The sequence below is a fragment of the Rattus norvegicus genome, chromosome 1, assembly GCF_036323735.1.
Source record: "Rattus norvegicus strain BN/NHsdMcwi chromosome 1, GRCr8, whole genome shotgun sequence".
Taxonomy (NCBI): domain Eukaryota; kingdom Metazoa; phylum Chordata; class Mammalia; order Rodentia; family Muridae; genus Rattus; species Rattus norvegicus.
In genome coordinates, this window is record NC_086019.1 from 211,658,178 (window position 1) to 211,675,180 (window position 17,003).

General features: G+C 51.5%; 1 protein-coding gene across 3 annotated transcripts; it reads right to left on the bottom strand.

The window, feature by feature from the left end:
* Window positions 1-1,238: 1,238 nt before the first annotated feature.
* On the bottom strand, window positions 1,239-14,103 carry Peli3 (pellino E3 ubiquitin protein ligase family member 3). Of its 3 annotated transcripts, NM_001127542.1 has the most exons (7): window positions 13,922-14,062; window positions 12,732-12,884; window positions 9,589-9,718; window positions 7,863-7,964; window positions 6,415-6,609; window positions 5,933-6,121; window positions 3,433-4,415 (listed from the first exon to the last, which is right to left on the bottom strand). In NM_001127542.1, exons 2-7 carry the CDS (start codon window positions 12,881-12,883, stop codon window positions 3,846-3,848), a joined length of 1,338 nt encoding a protein of 445 aa, NP_001121014.1. In that variant the 5' UTR covers window position 12,884; window positions 13,922-14,062; the 3' UTR covers window positions 3,433-3,845. The 3 variants fall into 3 exon arrangements, with proteins under 3 accessions (XP_038935371.1, XP_038935381.1, NP_001121014.1); XM_039079443.2 differs by lacking the exon at window positions 12,732-12,884 and having other exon boundaries at window positions 1,239-4,415; window positions 13,922-14,103; XM_039079453.1 differs by lacking the exons at window positions 9,589-9,718; window positions 13,922-14,062 and having other exon boundaries at window positions 1,239-4,415; window positions 12,732-12,865.
* Window positions 14,104-17,003: the final 2,900 nt, after the last annotated feature.

The following is a 17,003-nucleotide window of genomic DNA, read 5'->3' on the forward strand; positions in this document are numbered from 1 at the left end:
GAGACTGCTGATAGATATCGACGGAGAGGACTGACAAGGTCCCCAAACATAATGGTCCCTATACACCGGGAGCTTCCACAGATATAGCTGGAAACCTGCTCTCTTTGGGGTTTCACCTCCAGTGTCCCTCCCCTGGGTTTGGCAGTTACCGCAACCTCCACTTAGAGAAGAGTATAGCAATGTAGATTCCCCCCTCCTCTCTGGGTTTAGGTTTTGAGGGTGCTATTTGGAGAGTGCAACGCTCTTGCAAAGAGTGTACGCTGTGCAAATAGTAGTCTCACCCACCCAGGGGTGCAGAAAAATCCTACAGGTACTCCGCTGGGTCACCATGGACCTGGGAACAGTCCTTAAAACATTAGGAGCCCCAGTTTCCTCAACACACGCAGGAGTCGAGGCCAGCTAGTAGTTGGTATTTTCTTAGTGAGGTCATCTGCCAGCTAGAATAGAAAAGCAGTCTTCAGTGACTCCGGGGCAGCCCAGGATGCAGACAAACATGTTGTCCACTCTTGGTAGTCAGGGAGGTATCTGTCTGGGTGACCTGTGGCTCTTGCAAGTACCTGTTGACTGACATGCTAAGCACTGCAAAGAGCTTGGGTTAGACTGAGACCTGACTTAGGTCGTCCATGGTTAAATCAGATGTCTGTCTCCTACCAGCTGTGTGACTTTAGATGGGTCACCTCTCTTAGTCTAAAACACCATCAGCTTTACTCCAGGACTAATAAATGGGTCTACTCCAAGGGATGGGCAACCATCAAGAGGTAGCGCTGCCCCCTAGGGTTGTGTAGGAGGTAGTGTCTTGGGACTGAAATCCAACACACCTTCCTTACCATGCCTGTTTATAGAGAGGGCCCAATGCAACCAGTGTCCCAACACAGACACCAGTTTCTCATTCACAAAGGTGCTTAAGGCCACGCTTGTCACCACAGTGCTAGTAGCTGTTGGTTCTGATTGGTGAGTCTCATTATAAGGGGGAATTCTGTAAAAATGTAACCCAAGGAAAGTCCTCTTCTTTACTTTTGCCTGTTCTCATTGTTTTTAGACTAGGTAGAAACTTGTCTGACTCAGATCAAGTTGAAATACCCAGGCAGGAGGAGTAGAGCTATCCTTGGGCTAGCTCTGCCAAGGGCTGGTTCAAGCAAGTGAAGGATCCCAATACCCAAGACCCCCAACCAAGCTGCACGATGCCATTTTATAATCTCAATAGGAGTGCACATTAAATGAAGTCCTTCACCAGCAGCTTGCCATATAGAATCTCATTTAATTCTTGCAAAAACCCTGAGATAGCATATCACTGTTGTAGCAATTGCACAGGTGAGAGGACCTTTGATTTTCTAAGACCTTCCACTAAACAGTTTCCAACTCCTGCACCAACACAAACACATTCATTCTCTCATTCTCTCTCTCTCTCTCTCTCTCTCTCTCTCTCTCTCACACACACACACACACACACACACACACACACACACACACACACACACAGAGCACATTCTCTTTTAATGGGTCATGGCTTTTCTGTATGTTTACATCCATCTGGTAGTGAAAAGACCTTTTGTTTTTGTTTGTTTAAGACAGGGTCTTGCCATGTAGCCCAGGCTATCCCTGAACACACAATCCTCCTTCCTTAGCCTACCAACGCTGGGATTACAAGCACACGCCCCCATGCGTGGCTTTAGAGATTCCATTGAACAATCCTGGAATCGAAAGCCCCAAGGGCAGGCTTCCACCACCAGCCTGAGTTCTTCCCAGAGCCCAGTCAAGTGTCGTTTGTTTGTCCTTTCTCCCAGAGTCTGAGATTCAACACCAGAGATGAGATCAGAATGTGTTCCCTGCCCGAACCCCAACAGGATCATTAGCAAGAACTGGGCAGAGCTCCATTTCTTGTGTTTGGGGGTAGGGTTGAAATGTTCCCAGCACACTCTGGCATCCTCCTCTGTCACGCTTCCCACTGTCACTGCATGATGCTCACACTACCCCATGATGACTGCCTTCCGTCCTGTCGACAGCACACCTGGTCTTTATGGTCTCAACCAGCAGCTGTGTGGCCTTGGGCATGTTCCTGTGGAATCTCTGTCCCCTAAGGCTGTGGTGTCTGTCTTGCTCTGAGGTCAACATTGGTCCTACACTCAGAGCTACCTCCTTGTTTTCCTGGTTCATTTTTCCTTGTATGGTCAAGGGAAAACCCCAGCTCGCCCCTTGGCTCAAAGAAAGTCCTGACTCACACAGGAGGAACAGGGAGGAGTTCAGCACTGACATTTGATTCCCATAGTCACCAAGGCCCACCAGGCCCCAGCCTACAACCCTGATCCCTTCTTTTTCTGCTGACCAGCATATTGGTTGTGAAGCCTTCTCCCTGCCCTTCTGTGTTAGTACCCTCACCCTGGTTGCCCTTCAAACTCCATCCTGTCTCTACAGTGTCTGCCATTCAAGACGTGGCTCTGGTTTTAGGCCGTCCGAGTTCTCAGAACAACCTCAGCATGTACAGATGGTCAGCAGGATGTGGTAATCAGCTTCTGGCAATAATCCCATGGGTCCCTTGCTGCCTACACCTGCAGAATGACATCATCCTACAGTCCCTCCTCTGACATCCAACTAGAGGCCCTTGCTCACTGCCGGGCCTCTTGTGGCACCAGGCACTGAGCAAGTGCGTATCTACCTATCTGTTCTTCAGCTTTTCCATGAGATGGACTCTAACCTGCCTTGCCTCAGTCTTACCTAACCTTAGTGTGATCTGACAGGGGCAGTCCTGGCTTCTGATAACAGCTTCCAGCTAGATTATAATTCTCTCTCTAAGAACCCAAGTCGGGACATCTCCCTTCTTGGATCACTGTGAGGATTGAATGACAGATCTTGGAGAAGCAGAGCCCTGGTACCTAGCGAATGCCGCTGTAACTAGTTAGGACGGGGTGGGCACACAGTGACACTCAGCAATGGTAGCCCTTGTATCAGAGGCGGTGCTGTGGAACCCTCCCCCGACCGTGACCCCAACTGTCCATAAATGAGGATCTGAATTCACCACCAGGCGTAGCCACACCCCATGCCCCCTTGAACTGTTCCTCCACCCTCGCTTCTTTACCCTGAACCTGTGCCAAGAGGGTACTGAGCTCTTACCTCGTGGGCCTGGAAGGTTCCAAGCCACCATGGAGGCTGAACTCCTGTTTTACCCCTCCATAAAGCCTCTTACTTTCCCAAACCCAGAAAGAGCTGTTCTCTAGCCCTAGAATTCCCTGATCCAAGTAAACATGAAGCTGTACACCCCTCGCTAGGCTGTGAACTGCACTAGGTAGAGAACCTGACTGCCCATGTGTCCCCCACTTGTCACTATCCTGCCTGTACTGGAAGTCAGCAAATGCTGATGGCAGCCTGCCTGTCTGCTTGTTACTTACTCGCTGGGGGCTGGAGGTATTGCATGCATTCGGGACACGTGTATCTTTAAGGGCAGCCGAGCAGCAAGGTTTATAGAGTAACCCACGGCAGCAGCAGCAGGGAGGGATAGCTGTAACGGGACTGGCAGGTTCAGGGCACAACGGTCTAAGCTGGAAGTCAGGGGCCATGGCCTCTTCATTCCCCCAGGGGCACAGTGTACGTGGCATGATGTAGGGTACCCCAGGGAGGACAGGGGCGTGGGGTACCCTCCAAAAGCCTGGGGCAGAGCTGGTGCTAAAGTCCCTATCAGTATGACTGGGATAGAGATCTCAGGGACCCTCTTAGAGTTGAGGGGAGGACCACAGCCCATCCAATGCATCCAACTGGTGTGGTTATTGCCAGCAGGCAGAGCTCCCTCCGAACAGCAGGAGGTGGGGGACCTGGGTGGGCAGGCGGGCATGGCATCAAGGACCCTGGATAGCCTAGTCCAGTGGCCCCTGGAAAATTAGGCGGACACAGCCAAGCTCTCCAGTGAGCCAAGCCCCACAAAAGGGGCAGGCCGCATGGAAAGCATGGGTGCCATGCGGCAGTGGTGTCTGGGCCCAATAGCGGGCAGTCTTCTCAGAACAGACGTGGCCACAGGGCGCAAAAGCGTGGCTGGGTGGCCCAGGGTCCAGGCAGAGACCGGCCTCCTGGCCGAGCCACAGGGGCACATAGGGTCCCACAAGGCGGCAGAGAGGACACTCGCGCTCCTGGGGGCCTCGCTCCCTCCGGCAGCCCCAGCCATGATAGCCATGGACGTGACCACAACGGACGTAGACCCAGGGTTGCTGCTTGTCGGGTGCTGTGCGGCCACGGGCTGGACTGGGGAAGGCCAAGGTGCTGAGGCCCACAGGACACTGGGGCCGTGCTGCGTTGGCCTCCTGTCGCTGGGCCTCCAGTTGTTTCAGGGTGGGTGCCCTCAGCAACCCTGCCGGAGTGCGCCACAACAGTGTGGCCCCACACAGGTCGATGAGCGAACCATCTTGCAGGACGTTGGATTCGTTTTCCACCTGCCGAAGGCAGCAGAAGGCCTTAGCCCAAGAGCTCTCTGGCCCTGCCTTCAGGCAGCCTCACCCCAGAGAAGCCACCTATCTGACCAGTGACATTCCCTTAAGAGAACACCCTAGGCCAGCAGGCCAGCTGAACCAAGGAAGACAGATGCCCCCAAATACATACAGCCCTTTATCTCAGCAGGACCCGGGCTTTGCTATCTCCACAGGTCAAATCAGGAGGTCTGGCCCAAAGCAAGGTTTTTCTGAAACGTTTTCCAGAGCTCTCCCAAAATGGCAGAAGTAGAATATGACAAAGAAAACAAATAACCTCCCAGGGGGGATACAGGTACTGAGCCCAAACTGGCTGCCCCCCAGGTCGTGGATCACAGCAAGATCTCTAGAGCCAGAGAGCCTCCGTCTGAATCCTGATCTTGCCAGTCACTGACTTAGTGTTACCAAGAAAATAATGTAACTTCTGTATCTTGGTCTCCTGGACCTCAAAGTGAATTTCATATCTCAAGTGGGCCTTGTAAAGATTAAATAAGTCAACTGAAAAAAACATGGACGATGTCTGGAATACAGTGGGCACATAACAATGTCTGGTATACAGCAGGCACATAACGAGCACATGTCTGTGTTACATTCATGTGCATGGTTTGTTTTGTTTCTTTAGTTTTTAACTTTATGGGTGTTTTGCCTGCACGTATGCCTGTGTGTTACATGTGTGCCTGGTGCCCATGGAGGCCAGAAAAGGGTGTTGGATCCCCTAGATCTAGAGTTATGCATAGCTGTAAGCTGCCATGTGGGTGCTGGGAACTAAACCTGGGTCTTCTGGAAGAATGGCTAGTGCTCTTAGCACTGAGCCGTCTCTCTAGCCCCTGATTTGATTTTGAGACAGGCTCTTGCTGTGTGCTCAGGCTGGCCGAGAACTCATAACCCTCTCATGTGCTGACGCCTGGGGAGAGTTCTGTGGTCCAGTCAAGGAATATAGCTATACGGCCCTATTTTTTTTTCCTAGAATTTACTCCCAGCTCTCAACATCAGTGCTCCAAGAAGCACCAAAGGAGCACTTCCAGGAGCAGTGTAAGAACCACTCCAAAGGCCCTTTTACTCCTGCTGGGAGAGAATAACAACACCCTCCTTATATGCGACAGACACCCTAGGAGCTGCCAACACTCTGGACTATAAACTGTTCATGCACAGGCCAAGTGTCATCCTTGGAAGAGGGTGTGATTTTCTAAGCTGCTGGCAGCCTCGAAGCCATTTGGTTCCACACAGCGCATGTGCATGGCTGCATTTCATATCACCTGCTGGATCCCCAGCTGTATAAAAGTATACCTAGTGACCTTGCTCGGGTCCTGTCTGTGTGGCAAGTGACAAGTGTCAGGAACTGTCTAAGCCTGGGGCTCGCCAAGCAGAACCTAGTGGGACTCCCTTGGGGAGAAGTGCTATAGACCCGTCTCCCAGCATGGAAAGGCAAAGAACTGCTGATGGGGGCCTGGGAAGGGAGGGGAGAGACGGAGGAAGTCACCTACCAGCTTCCCCCGCTGCTGAGCTGATCGGCTATCCCGAAGTTCGTACACATTCCCGCAAACGGAAATTTCCCTCCAGACACCCGGGGCAGAGTCCTCAGAGAAGCCACCCGCTGGGTGCATCACCAGGACCCCATTGGTTGTCAAGCCATCCATCAGACCGTCAGGAGTCCTCCACTTGGCTGCCCGCTCCTAGGACCACAGGAAGGATAAGCTCACAACTCCAAGAGTTCCCAAAAGGCTGCATGCCAGAGATGGTGTCCCCCCACCTTTGAGGTCTGGGGTTTCCCAGGGAGGATTTCAGGTCTTGGGCACCACTTGGCCTCTTTGTTCTTCCCTTTGCTTGTTCAAGAAATGGGCTGCTAAGCCTTACGAGAGGAGCGACACAAAGGATGGCTATGTACTGCCCCATCACTCCAGGACACAGCATCTCCCCAGCCTCCCTCCCCTCAGCTCTCTCTAGCCACGCTTGGGCAATCACTCACTCCAAGAAAGATGTTGCTAGAGGCATCAAAACCAGCAGCATAAATGCGGGCAGTATAGGGTGGCCGGCGGTCACAGAGGATTCGGCAGGCATAGCGAGAGATGGTACTCTGGGCAGAAGGGCCCTCCGTAGTCCCTCCGCCAGGAGATGTGTCCGTTACCACGAAGTCAATCATGTTTTCAGTAGAGCGGCCAATCTATAAGGAAGGAGGGCCAGAACACATGTGCAGACAAATTTCACAGTTTTCTCACCCAGTGTCTCAGCAGCCACCAAAACCTGAAATGCCAGTCCCAAAGAGAACAGTGCACACTGCAACCACAACGCTCCAGAGGCTAGGCCCTGTGGGCTGGCCTGCAGGTTCCTTACGTCTGACCAACTGTGGTATGAACCAATTTCTGCTCTGTGGCCCCACGGCTCTGAGAAATACCCGACTCAGTTGCTCCTCTACTGTTGACAGACCAATTAAAAGTGACACCTGAAACATTAGCAGTGAATTAAGTTTTAGTAAGAAGGTATCACCGGATAAGCTTTTAAGATTTTTTTTCTTTTTGAGACTGGGTTTCCCTATATGTATTCCTGGCTACCCTGGAACTCACTCTGCCTACCAGGCTGGCCCCAAACTCAGACATCCGCCTGCCTCTACCTCCCAGGTCCTAGGATTAAAGGCATGCACCGCCACCCAGCTCTTGTTGTTGTTGCTTTTGTCAAGCAGGGCTTCACTGTGTAGCCTGCACTGGCTTGGCACTTGCTAGGTAGAGCAGGCTAGCCTCAAGTCCACTTATGTCTACCTCCCAAGTGCTAGTATTAAAGGTATAAGCTGACACACTCTGCTTATTGTGTTTGCTTATGTATGTGTTTCTGAGTGAATTCACTGTAGCACATGTGTGCAAGCACCCGTGCAGGCCAGAGGGCATGGGCCCCCCTGGACTGAGTGACAGGCAGCTGTAAGACAGCAGACGTGGGTGCTGAGAACTGAACCTGAGTCCTTTGCAAGAGCAAGAAGTGCTCTTAACCTCTAACCTAGCTCTCTAGGCCCAAGCTAAGCAATTTATGTACAAACCTCAATCATTCCTGTCATGAGGGGGGAGGCTACTATGGGCCTCGTTTTACAGATGAGGACAACAAGACTCAGAGATGTTAAATGACTCTTGCCCAATAACACCCATGGTAAGTGTACAGAGCTAGCCCCTAAACCTAGGCACGATGAGGCTTAGCCCTGTCCTGGGAACTTCATAGCTGTATAGCCTCCTACCCTCTAGGAGTCTTGAGTCTGAGGGCTGCTGTCTCGCTATTGACTGCAACGTCAGCAACCCAGTCTAAGCCATCCTGCTTTCCCATCTGAAGGACAATCCACTCCAGTGAGTGCTCAGAAACATTTTTCCCAGGCCCTGTGGGCCTGTGGCCTGATCCCAAACTCCTGCACAGCAGAAGCTGGAAGGCTGGACATACCTGGAACATGTCTTTGTCGCTGTCATGTGTGTACTCCACTATGACGGAGTGGCTCCGGGACAGTGTGTATGAGATGCTATGCTGGCCTCGGTTACTCAGGGCCTGGAGGAGAGAAGGCAGTCACTTTCCAGGGTACAAGAGAGGTGTAAACTTCTGAGCCAGAGGCCAACTCCAGGCCCAATAGCCACTCCCAGAAAGGGGTGGCTTCATCCTGTACACAGGAGACTTGTATAGAAGGAGCTCTTAGCTGGTTCTCTTGTTTAATCTCCCAGTTACCTCAAAAAAAAATGTGCCTATGGTTCCATTTTCACCATTGGAAATTACAAGTCAGAGAGAAGAACTGGCCCTCAATCACACGGCTGCAAAGAGCAGAGACTTAACTTCCACACCAACTCTCCAAAGCCAAAGGTTTTTCCGTGGTATTGTGTGTAAGGGCTGTTCTTAGCTGCCAGCTTGGCTGTATCCAGAATGGACTAAAACCCGATGACTGGGCATGCCTGGGAGGGGTTTTTGCTTAATTCAATCATCTGAAGTGGTGAGACCTACTTCTAATCTGGGTATTTGGGGTGAGAAGACAAGCCTTTAATCAAGATCTTATGGAGAGGGGAGATCCACCTTTAATCTGGGCCACACCTTCTGCTGGCTGCCTATACATACAGGACAAAGAAAGGAAGTCCTCTCTTTGCCAGCTTGCTCTCCCTCTCCCGAGCAAGTCCATTCCATCACTGGCACGACAGCCCACTGTTCAGGATTCAGATGAAGACCAGCTGAGACATCCATCCTTATACACTGAGCAACTACAGGATCCTCAGACCTTCCATTGGCAGCCACTGTTGGATTAGCAGGACTACAGCCTGTAAGCTATTCTAATAAATTCCCCATAGACAGACACAGACAGACAGACAGACAGACAGACAGACATGCATTCTATAGTTCTATTTCTCTAGAGAACCCTGACTAACACATTGTGTGAACATCACATTCCACTCTTGCAACCTCAGTTACCTCTAAAATAATGCTGATAGGCGCTAGAGAGATGGCTCAGTGATTCGGATCACTGGCTGCTCTTGCAGTAGTCCCTGGTTTGATACCTAACACCCATATGGCAGCTTACAAGGGTCTGCATCTCCAGGCCCATACCCTCTTCTGGCCTCCACAGGTACTGCATGCTGACAGTGCATAGACATTCATGCAGGCAAAACCATACACATAAAAATAAATTTTAAAAATTTTCAGTAAGTAAAATTTCTAACCAACGAATGGGTATGGCAGCCAAGGAAACATCTGAAAGGCTGTCAAGGGTTGGGCATACTGCAGAGAATGTTTGTCCATGGGTGTGTCCACAAAGGCCATTGGGTGTCCGCTATCACTCTGATTTATGTCTCTCACTGAACCTTGAGCTTGTGGTTTTGGGTTAGGATGAGGGCCAGCAAGCCCCAGCTATCCCTGTCTTTGCCCTCAACAGTCCTGGGGTTATAGGCATATGTGCCTTTAATTTATGAGTGCCAGGGATCCAAACTCAAATCCTCATGCTTGCACAGCAAGCCTTCTTACCCTACTGAGCCATCATCTCCCAGACCCATCACCACAATTGGGAGGGAGTGAGTAATGACACAGTGGGCTGCCCTTCTCCACAAAGGCCCTGGCAGGTGGGTCCAGGAAGACTGAAGACCTAGGCCTGGGCATAGGACGGGATGGCATTCGGTCACTGGGATGAGTGGCTTGCCTTGGAGACGAGTGGTGTGGAGATGTGGTGCATGACATCTGGCTTCACTCCGTTGGCATGTGGCCGGCGGCTCAGTGCCAGGCGGCTTCGGCGGCGGCCCTTGTCCCCACTTGACAGACACCCATTGTAGCTGTGGATGTGGTGGTGGGGAGATGGTAGGAGGAGAGAAAGGAGGAGAGAGTGAGAGCCCTTAGGAGACCTGAAGGAAACTGCCAACCTGGGGCAGACCCCACCTTGATGAACAAGGGATAGAACCATCTAAAGCTAGAGAAGCCCAGAATACCAAATGGCTGAATTGAGGGGTGGGAGGTGAGGGTCCCTACTTCAGTGAGCCAAGTTCCCTGCACGTCTCTGGTAGAGCTGATGCACCACAGCCATGCTCAGCGGAGGAAAGGACTCAGTTTCTCAAGGAACCCAGGTACCACCTGCCATGACCCAGGCACAAGTCAATACACTCAAGCCCAGTCGGGGGAGGGGAGAGAATCCCAGGATCAAAATTCCAGGAGAGGAAACACCTACATCAGGCCTTGAAGAACTGTAAAGACTTCAACTGCAGCAAAGGATCTTTCAACATACGATGCCCATAAATGAGCAAGAAGGCAGCTTCTAACACCACTCCTTCCATTGTCTCCACCTTGTCTAATTTTCAACCTTCCTTCCCAGCTTTTATTCAGGGGGAATGGCTATGAGAAGCAAGGATGAGGTGAGCCATTGTCTTGATGGCTGCGGTAGATGGCTGCCTCTGTGCCCGGTCCTTCATGTTTTTAATTACCTAATGGAGTCTGCACAATGTCCTGCCAGGCAAGTGTCTTTCTTCCTATCTTATAAATTAGACAAGTCAAGGCCCAGGAAGGGAAAATGAGTTGTCTCAAGCTAAGAAGCAAAAATAATAGCAACGAAAAAGGCCGGATTGTGTGTGGACTGTAGTCACACTCACCTAGATTTGCCAAAGTCCTGAAAGCTATCAGGTACTGAGCCAAGGCCCTGAGACTGGCAGGGATCAGTGAGACTAGGATTTACACTCGGGTGGAATGAGTAACAGGCTAAGAATGCTTTTCTCTAAGTAGCGGAAAGCCACAGAAAAATTTGGAGAAGGACATAGCAGTTGCCAACTACAGGGCTGGGGATGTAGCTCAGAGAATAGAGTGCTTGCCTAGCATGAACGATGCCCTGAGTTCAAATCCCAGCACCACATGTGCGCAGTCTGCTGGTCCACGCCTGTTATCCCAGCACTTGGGAGGAAGGAGGAACTCAAGGTCATCCCCAGCTACACAGGGAGAATGATGGAAGCCAGCCTGGGCTATGTGAGACCCTGTCTCACACAGGGAGAAAATAGGATGCCAAACACAAGACCAATTAGAATTTCCTGGTGAGTTTGTTAAATCCGTAGTCTCTAGATCCATCCGATTCTGCCTTTTGAGGTGAGGGTCTTTCTATATCTCCTATGTTCTTTTCTCTTTTCTCTTTTCTCTCTCCCTCACTCCATCTCTCGTCTTTTTGTTGATTTTCGGGACAAGGTCTTAGGCAACACAGTTGCTCCCTCCTGAATGCTGGGATTACAAGCATGTGCACTATACCGGACCATGTGTGATTTCCATGTGTTCCCTAGTAGCTCTGATACACAGTGAGGGTTTCCTGCTCTTCTCAGGACAGAGAGCTGCCTGGAACCCAGAGAGAAATACAGTCCTTCCTTCTGTCAGGACATGAAGCAGCTGCTCCTCAGATATAAGCTCCTCTGTGAGGAACATCTCTTTTACCCTCTGAGCACTTCTCATGCACACACTGGCAGCAGCAAGTCTAGGGGAGACAGGCCAGGATGCAGACTGAGGCCTCTCAGGAGCCTAGCACACACCCACTCTTCCACTGTCACACAACCTCTATAAAATGGAACTCATTGTCAGGACCCACTTGGAATGTTGATTTTGAGAACTGAACAAGAGAGAGTGCTTTAAAATGCCTGACAGAGTTTGCCACGGTTACAGCAAGGTCTTGATATGAGTTAGTTATTATGGGTATTTGAAAATAAAAGGTGGGGCTGGGGATTTAGCTCAGTGGTAGAGCGCTTACCTAGGAAGCGCAAGGCCCTGGGTTCGGTCCCCAGCTCCGAAAAAAAGAACCAAAAAAAAAAAAGAAAGAAAGAAAATAAAAGGTAAGGTGTTGCATACAAGTCACCAAACACCAGCCATTGTGATGTACTGTTAATCTTCATCATGAGCCGACAGCCGATTGGGACAGGGAGACGGCTCTGTCCCATCTGAGGAAAGAGTTTCATGGGAGATGCAGGCATCCCGGCAGGCAAAGACCAGAAAGAGACAGGGCCCGTCCAACTATCAAGTCTCATCAATTTCTCTCTAGGAACCTCCACTTCCTATCTGCAACACGAGGGTGAGCTGCAGTTTAGTGCTAGTGTGCTAGATCTACGGTTGGGAAGATCTGGGTTCAAACCCCAGCCTTCCCATTTACCAGCTGTGTGCCCTTGGGTCAGTCACTGTCCCTCTCTGGGCCTCGATTACCTCATGTCCTTCATCACAGCATCTTTGTGAGGATTGGAATGAAATAGTATCCACAGAAAGGTGTGGCACCGCCTGCCTCCCAGACACTTGGGATGAGCTGGGTACCAGTCTACGTACTTTACAGAAATCTCTTTCTCCTTTCCTTCCTGCAGGTGACCTTTGGGAGGTCAGTACCAACCCTGTCTTCAAGATGTGACACAGAGGCATGGGAAAGTTTGGCAACTTGCCGAAGTAGAATTGAGACCAAGCAGTTTTGTGCAGAATCAGAATTCTTTTCCCCACACTTATATACAGTAGGTGTTATACAGACTTTTTTTCTGCTATTCTTTTTCTCGGCTGACTGCAAACTGTGGTGAGCAGGTGTAAGAATCGTCTGAGGCTGCTGGTTGTGGCGCACGCCTTTAACCTCAGTGTTCGGGAGGCAGAGGCAGGTGGATCTCTGAGCTCAGGGCTAGCCTGGTCTACTGATCAAGTTCCAGGCCAGAGAAATCCTGTCTCCAAAACAAAACAACAGAAATGGGTTTGATCAACTTCGTTCTTCATCTGGGAAGAGCAGCGGGTGCACAGTTGTCTCGGCTGACCCGAGGGGGTAGTAACCCATGCACATCACTCCTGGACTAGGAGGCTCACCCCAGAACGATGAGTTCACCATACTTGATGGGTTCCTCGCCTGGCAGTGCTTCTTCACCAGGAGAAGAGAGGATGCACGAGCCCTTGTCCCCCGGGTGCTGGAGGTCTGAGGTTCGGGGGGATCCCACTTCAGGGTTTCCTTCCAGCACCATGCTGAGCAGAGTGGAAGAAGAGAAAAGAACTTTGAAACTTCCCACCCCAACTCCTCTCAAGCTCTGGCTAGAGGTAAGGACCCTTAGCCTAAGGCAAGATTGGCCCTTCAATACTTGTTATTATAACTACTTCTGCTTCCCCTAAATGGTGAGGTTACTGGGATACCACGGAGGGGGGCTGGTGAGACAGGATCAAGAAAGAAATGGCAAAGTCAGAGTTGGAGTATTTGGTTAGAGCAATATACCAACTTTGGTTGGAATGTTCTTGGCGGAGGGGCAGAACTTACCTTACCTCTAGACTCAGACTTAATTCCTGGCTTATGCTCAGTTACCCACTCTGTCGGGTTCTTGGGTCTATGTGTTCACTCTAATTTTATTGCCTTTTTTTGCAGGGCTAGGCCTCTGTCAGTCTGTCTGTTCTCAATGACTCTCTGCCCTCCCAGCACATCCTTTTCTGCCTCTTCGCTCCCTACTTCTATCCACCTGCATTCCTCTGTCTGCCCTTCTCTCACCACCCACCTGCCTCAGTCTCCCCATCTTGGCCTGGCACTGCAGGCAGGCAGGCCTCCAGAGCCCTCCCTCCCTCAGGTGTCTGTCTGCGGTCCTCAGGCCGCTTCGGTCTCGGGAGGCCTGTGGGGGCGGCGCTCCCCAGTCGGGCACCCCCTGCAGCAGAGCCAGGTCGCCCTCAGGCTGCCTACTTAATAACCCCAACGTTGGAGGAACTGCGCAGAGGCAGGCCCGCACCCCGTGCTAGGAAAGGGCACAATGACAGCCCAGCGCATACGCAGATACACCAGGCGGCCCCTCACAAATACGCGCGCGCACGCAGTCAGTACCTCACACCCCTAGCACCGCCGGCAGTGCCCAGACGTGCGCAGCAAATCCAAGACCTGCTACGGCAGGGACGCGCCTACGCGCTAACAGCCACAGTCGCCAGCCCTCAGACCCGCTCCCTTAACCCGGCCACCCCCAGATACTCAAACACGCCCCCAGCGCACGCCCAGTACAGCCCCCTGCCCCTCACCTCGCCCGCCTCACCTGACGGCGTTCTGGGGCTCTCAGTGCGCTGCCGGCTCCCACCCGCCTCACCTCTACTGCGCCCTGGGACTGCTGCGGCGGGATGGGCCCGGCCCGCGGCTGCTCGGTGCAGCCTCGTCACGGGGACACTCGGGGCCCGGAGGAAGAGGGATGTGCACACAAGCCCTCACGCTCCACCCCGTACCCCTACGTTCCGCCCCGGCTCCGCCCCCTAGAGGCCCCGCCTTACCCCGAGGCTCCGCCTCCTGCGGCTTAGCCAAGTTGTAGTCTGTGAAGCTAAAGAGGTTTTCAGGAACCCTCGCCCCTTTCTTTCTGAGTCCCGCCCCGGGAACCAAAGAAGTTCTGTTCGCGATTCCCACTGTAGGAGTCCCTATCCTCTCCTGGCTGGCTGAGGGACTCCCCTTGGTCTACAAGACCCCTCTCTTATTCCAGGCTCCAGACACCTCACTCTCGTTCCAGGGTCTCCTGGGTTCTCTCCAAGACCGGAGCCTCCTTTCACACAGTAATCTAGAGGCTCCTTTTCCCAGCCTAAGACTGGCGACTCCCCACCTCCTGCTCCAAAACCCCGCCTTTCATATGCGGAAACCTCGGGAGTACAGGGGAGCCCAGAGCTAACAGAGGGAAGGAAACTACTAGAAGAGGCGGAGGAAGAAGGTGCGTCACCCGCGGAGGCTGAGGAAAGCCACTGCGGTTGTCTTGAGTGCAGATTTGTCTGTCAATTCAGCTTGACCACTTTATCTCTATGCAACAGTCAGTGAGCTCTGGCCTCCTTGGTGTCCAGAGACAGGCACCCCTGCCCTCTCCTCTCAACAGTACGCTCCTATCCTTAGCAAAGCCTCAAAGAGAAACCGGGTGCTCGGTCTCTCAGGGCCACAGGCGTTCAAAACATTTCTTCTGTCTATACCAAGCTCTCTGGGTTGAATTTGAGCAAATTAAGTCCTGTAATCCCTGGGAGGCCGATACAATAATTGTGTCCCGTCACCCCTGCCCCCAACACCATGAAACAGATTTACAGAAATGGCTTGCTAAACAGGAGCCAAGAGAGGATCTGACCCATGGCTTCACACAGCTCAGCAAACCCTTTACCAACATCTCCAACCCTTGAACGTCTCACTTTATTTTTGTTGTTGTCTGCTTTCTTTTAAAACTTTAAACCCATTGTATTTTTATGTATATGAGTATTTTGCTTGCGCGTGTCTGTGCACCACTTGTATGCCTGCCTACTGCCAGCAGAGGCCAGAAACTCGGACTCCCTGGGACTGGAGTTACAAATGATTGTGAACCACCATGTCAGTGCTAAGAATCAAACCCAGGCCCTCTGAAAGAGCAGCCATTGCAGTGGTTACTGCAGTGGTTACTGAGCCATTTCTCCAGCCCCCTTACTTGTTTGTTTGTTTGTTTGTTTGTTTGTTTGTTTGTTTGTTTTGAGACAGGGGTCTCACCAAGTAGCCCTGAATGGCCTGGAGCTCACAGAAACCTGCTTTCCTCTGCCTCCCAAAAGCTGGAATTAAAAGCAAGGGATGCCAAGCCTGATGAACTCCTAACTTTGAAAGCCGCCATGATACAGAGCTGGAAGGACAAAGTCTCAGATGCAGTCTCTCCTGCTTAGTATCGCCTGGTCTGGAACGATATCCCCCAGTGGCCAATTAATCCCTGAATTCATTTGTTTTGAGGCAGGATTCTATGCAGTTCGGGCTATTGATTGAACTCAAGCTCAGAGGATGACCTTCTGAGTCCCCTGACTCCACTTTCCAAGTGCTGGGAGCTACCACACCCAGTTAACTCAGTGCCTGGGGTCAAACACAGTGATTCATAGGTGGTAGGCTAACACTTTACCAACTGAGCTACACCTCTGCCTAATCCGAGCCTGAAATGTGTTTTATGAGGGAATCAAGGACCTGTGACTTCTGCTGCAAAGGTTGAGTGGAAGTTGGCCCACTCGTTCCTAAGAGGGAGCAAATGCAGTCTCACTCCCAAATTCCCAGACTCTCTAAGCCCCACATCCACTTGGCTAACTCCCTGCCCAAGACCAACTGCTCTGCCAACTGTTTTGAGGACCAGCAGTCAAAGAAACTCACTCACTGGTCATCCAGGAACCTCCTAGATGCCACCCAGAAGGCCACACAAATCCCTCACTGGAGGGTGGTTTCAATTCCGAAGGCCTGTAGTATGGAGGCAGTCCTCCTCTTGTATCCCAACACTCTGTCTGCCCAAGAAGCTCCTTAGGACCATGTACTGAACTATTATTTTTGACTTCGGTTTATATATAGGAAATGGAGCCCCAGAGAGGGAGGGAAGCTTGCTCCAGGTTTCACAAGTACGGAACAGCCAACAACTGGAGCTGCCACCATGACCACCCAGCAGGATTGAGAGTTTGCCAAGACTCGAAGGTTTCTTCTAGGTGACAGTTTCCTGGTACACCTGATAAGTCCTGGTGTGGGGAGGGGAAGGGCTCCAACACCACGAATTTTATTCCAGCATTCAAAAGGTATCAGCAAGCAGACTTCTATACATTCAAAGCCATCCTGGTCTACACAGTAAGTTCCAGGCTAGCCAGTTCCAAGACAAAAGATCTGACACCCTCTTAAGGCCTCTGTGGGCATGTGCATGCACATGGACATACATACACACAGACACATAAAATAAAACAAATCTTTTTAAAAAAAAAATAAAGAAACTACAACAAACAAAAGGCAACAGCAGCAAACTCCTGGCTGGGCATTTGGGAGAGACAAGGGAGAACTGAATGAGCAGTCCTAAGCCTGTGCTGGGGGCCAGAGGGTGGGCTTGAAAAGACAGGCTCCTCTGTTGTGGGTTGCCCTGGTACTGTTTGTATTTTGATGCTAATCCTGACCACCCCTACCCCCACCCCAAGAGGGCAGTGGAAGGGAAAGATGATGCTGGAAGTTTTAGAGAAGGAGAGAGAGGAAGGAGGGAGGAAGGAGAGATGATGGAAGGGGGGTAGGGGCAAGAGAGAGAGGAAGGTGGAGGAAGAGGAGGTGGAAGGATGATGGAGCAGAGCCACGTGGCCTGCAGGAGCCACAAGTATCAAGGGCTCTCCTAGCTGGGGAGTAGAGCAGTG

What these genes read in the sequence shown, in the direction of transcription:
- Peli3 (NM_001127542.1), bottom strand. Translation starts at nt 12,883, where the DNA reads ATGGTGCTGGAAGGAAACCCTGAAGTGGGATCCCCCCGAACCTCAGAC. An exon ending in GGTGAACTCATCGTTCTGGG is followed by an intron (nt 9,719 to 12,731) that starts GTGAGCCTCCTA and finishes CCACATCCACAG; the next exon opens with CTACAATGGGTGTCTGTCAA. An exon ending in CTCAGCAGCGGGGGAAGCTG is followed by an intron (nt 4,416 to 5,932) that starts GTAGGTGACTTC and finishes TGCCTTCGGCAG; the next exon opens with GTGGAAAACGAATCCAACGT.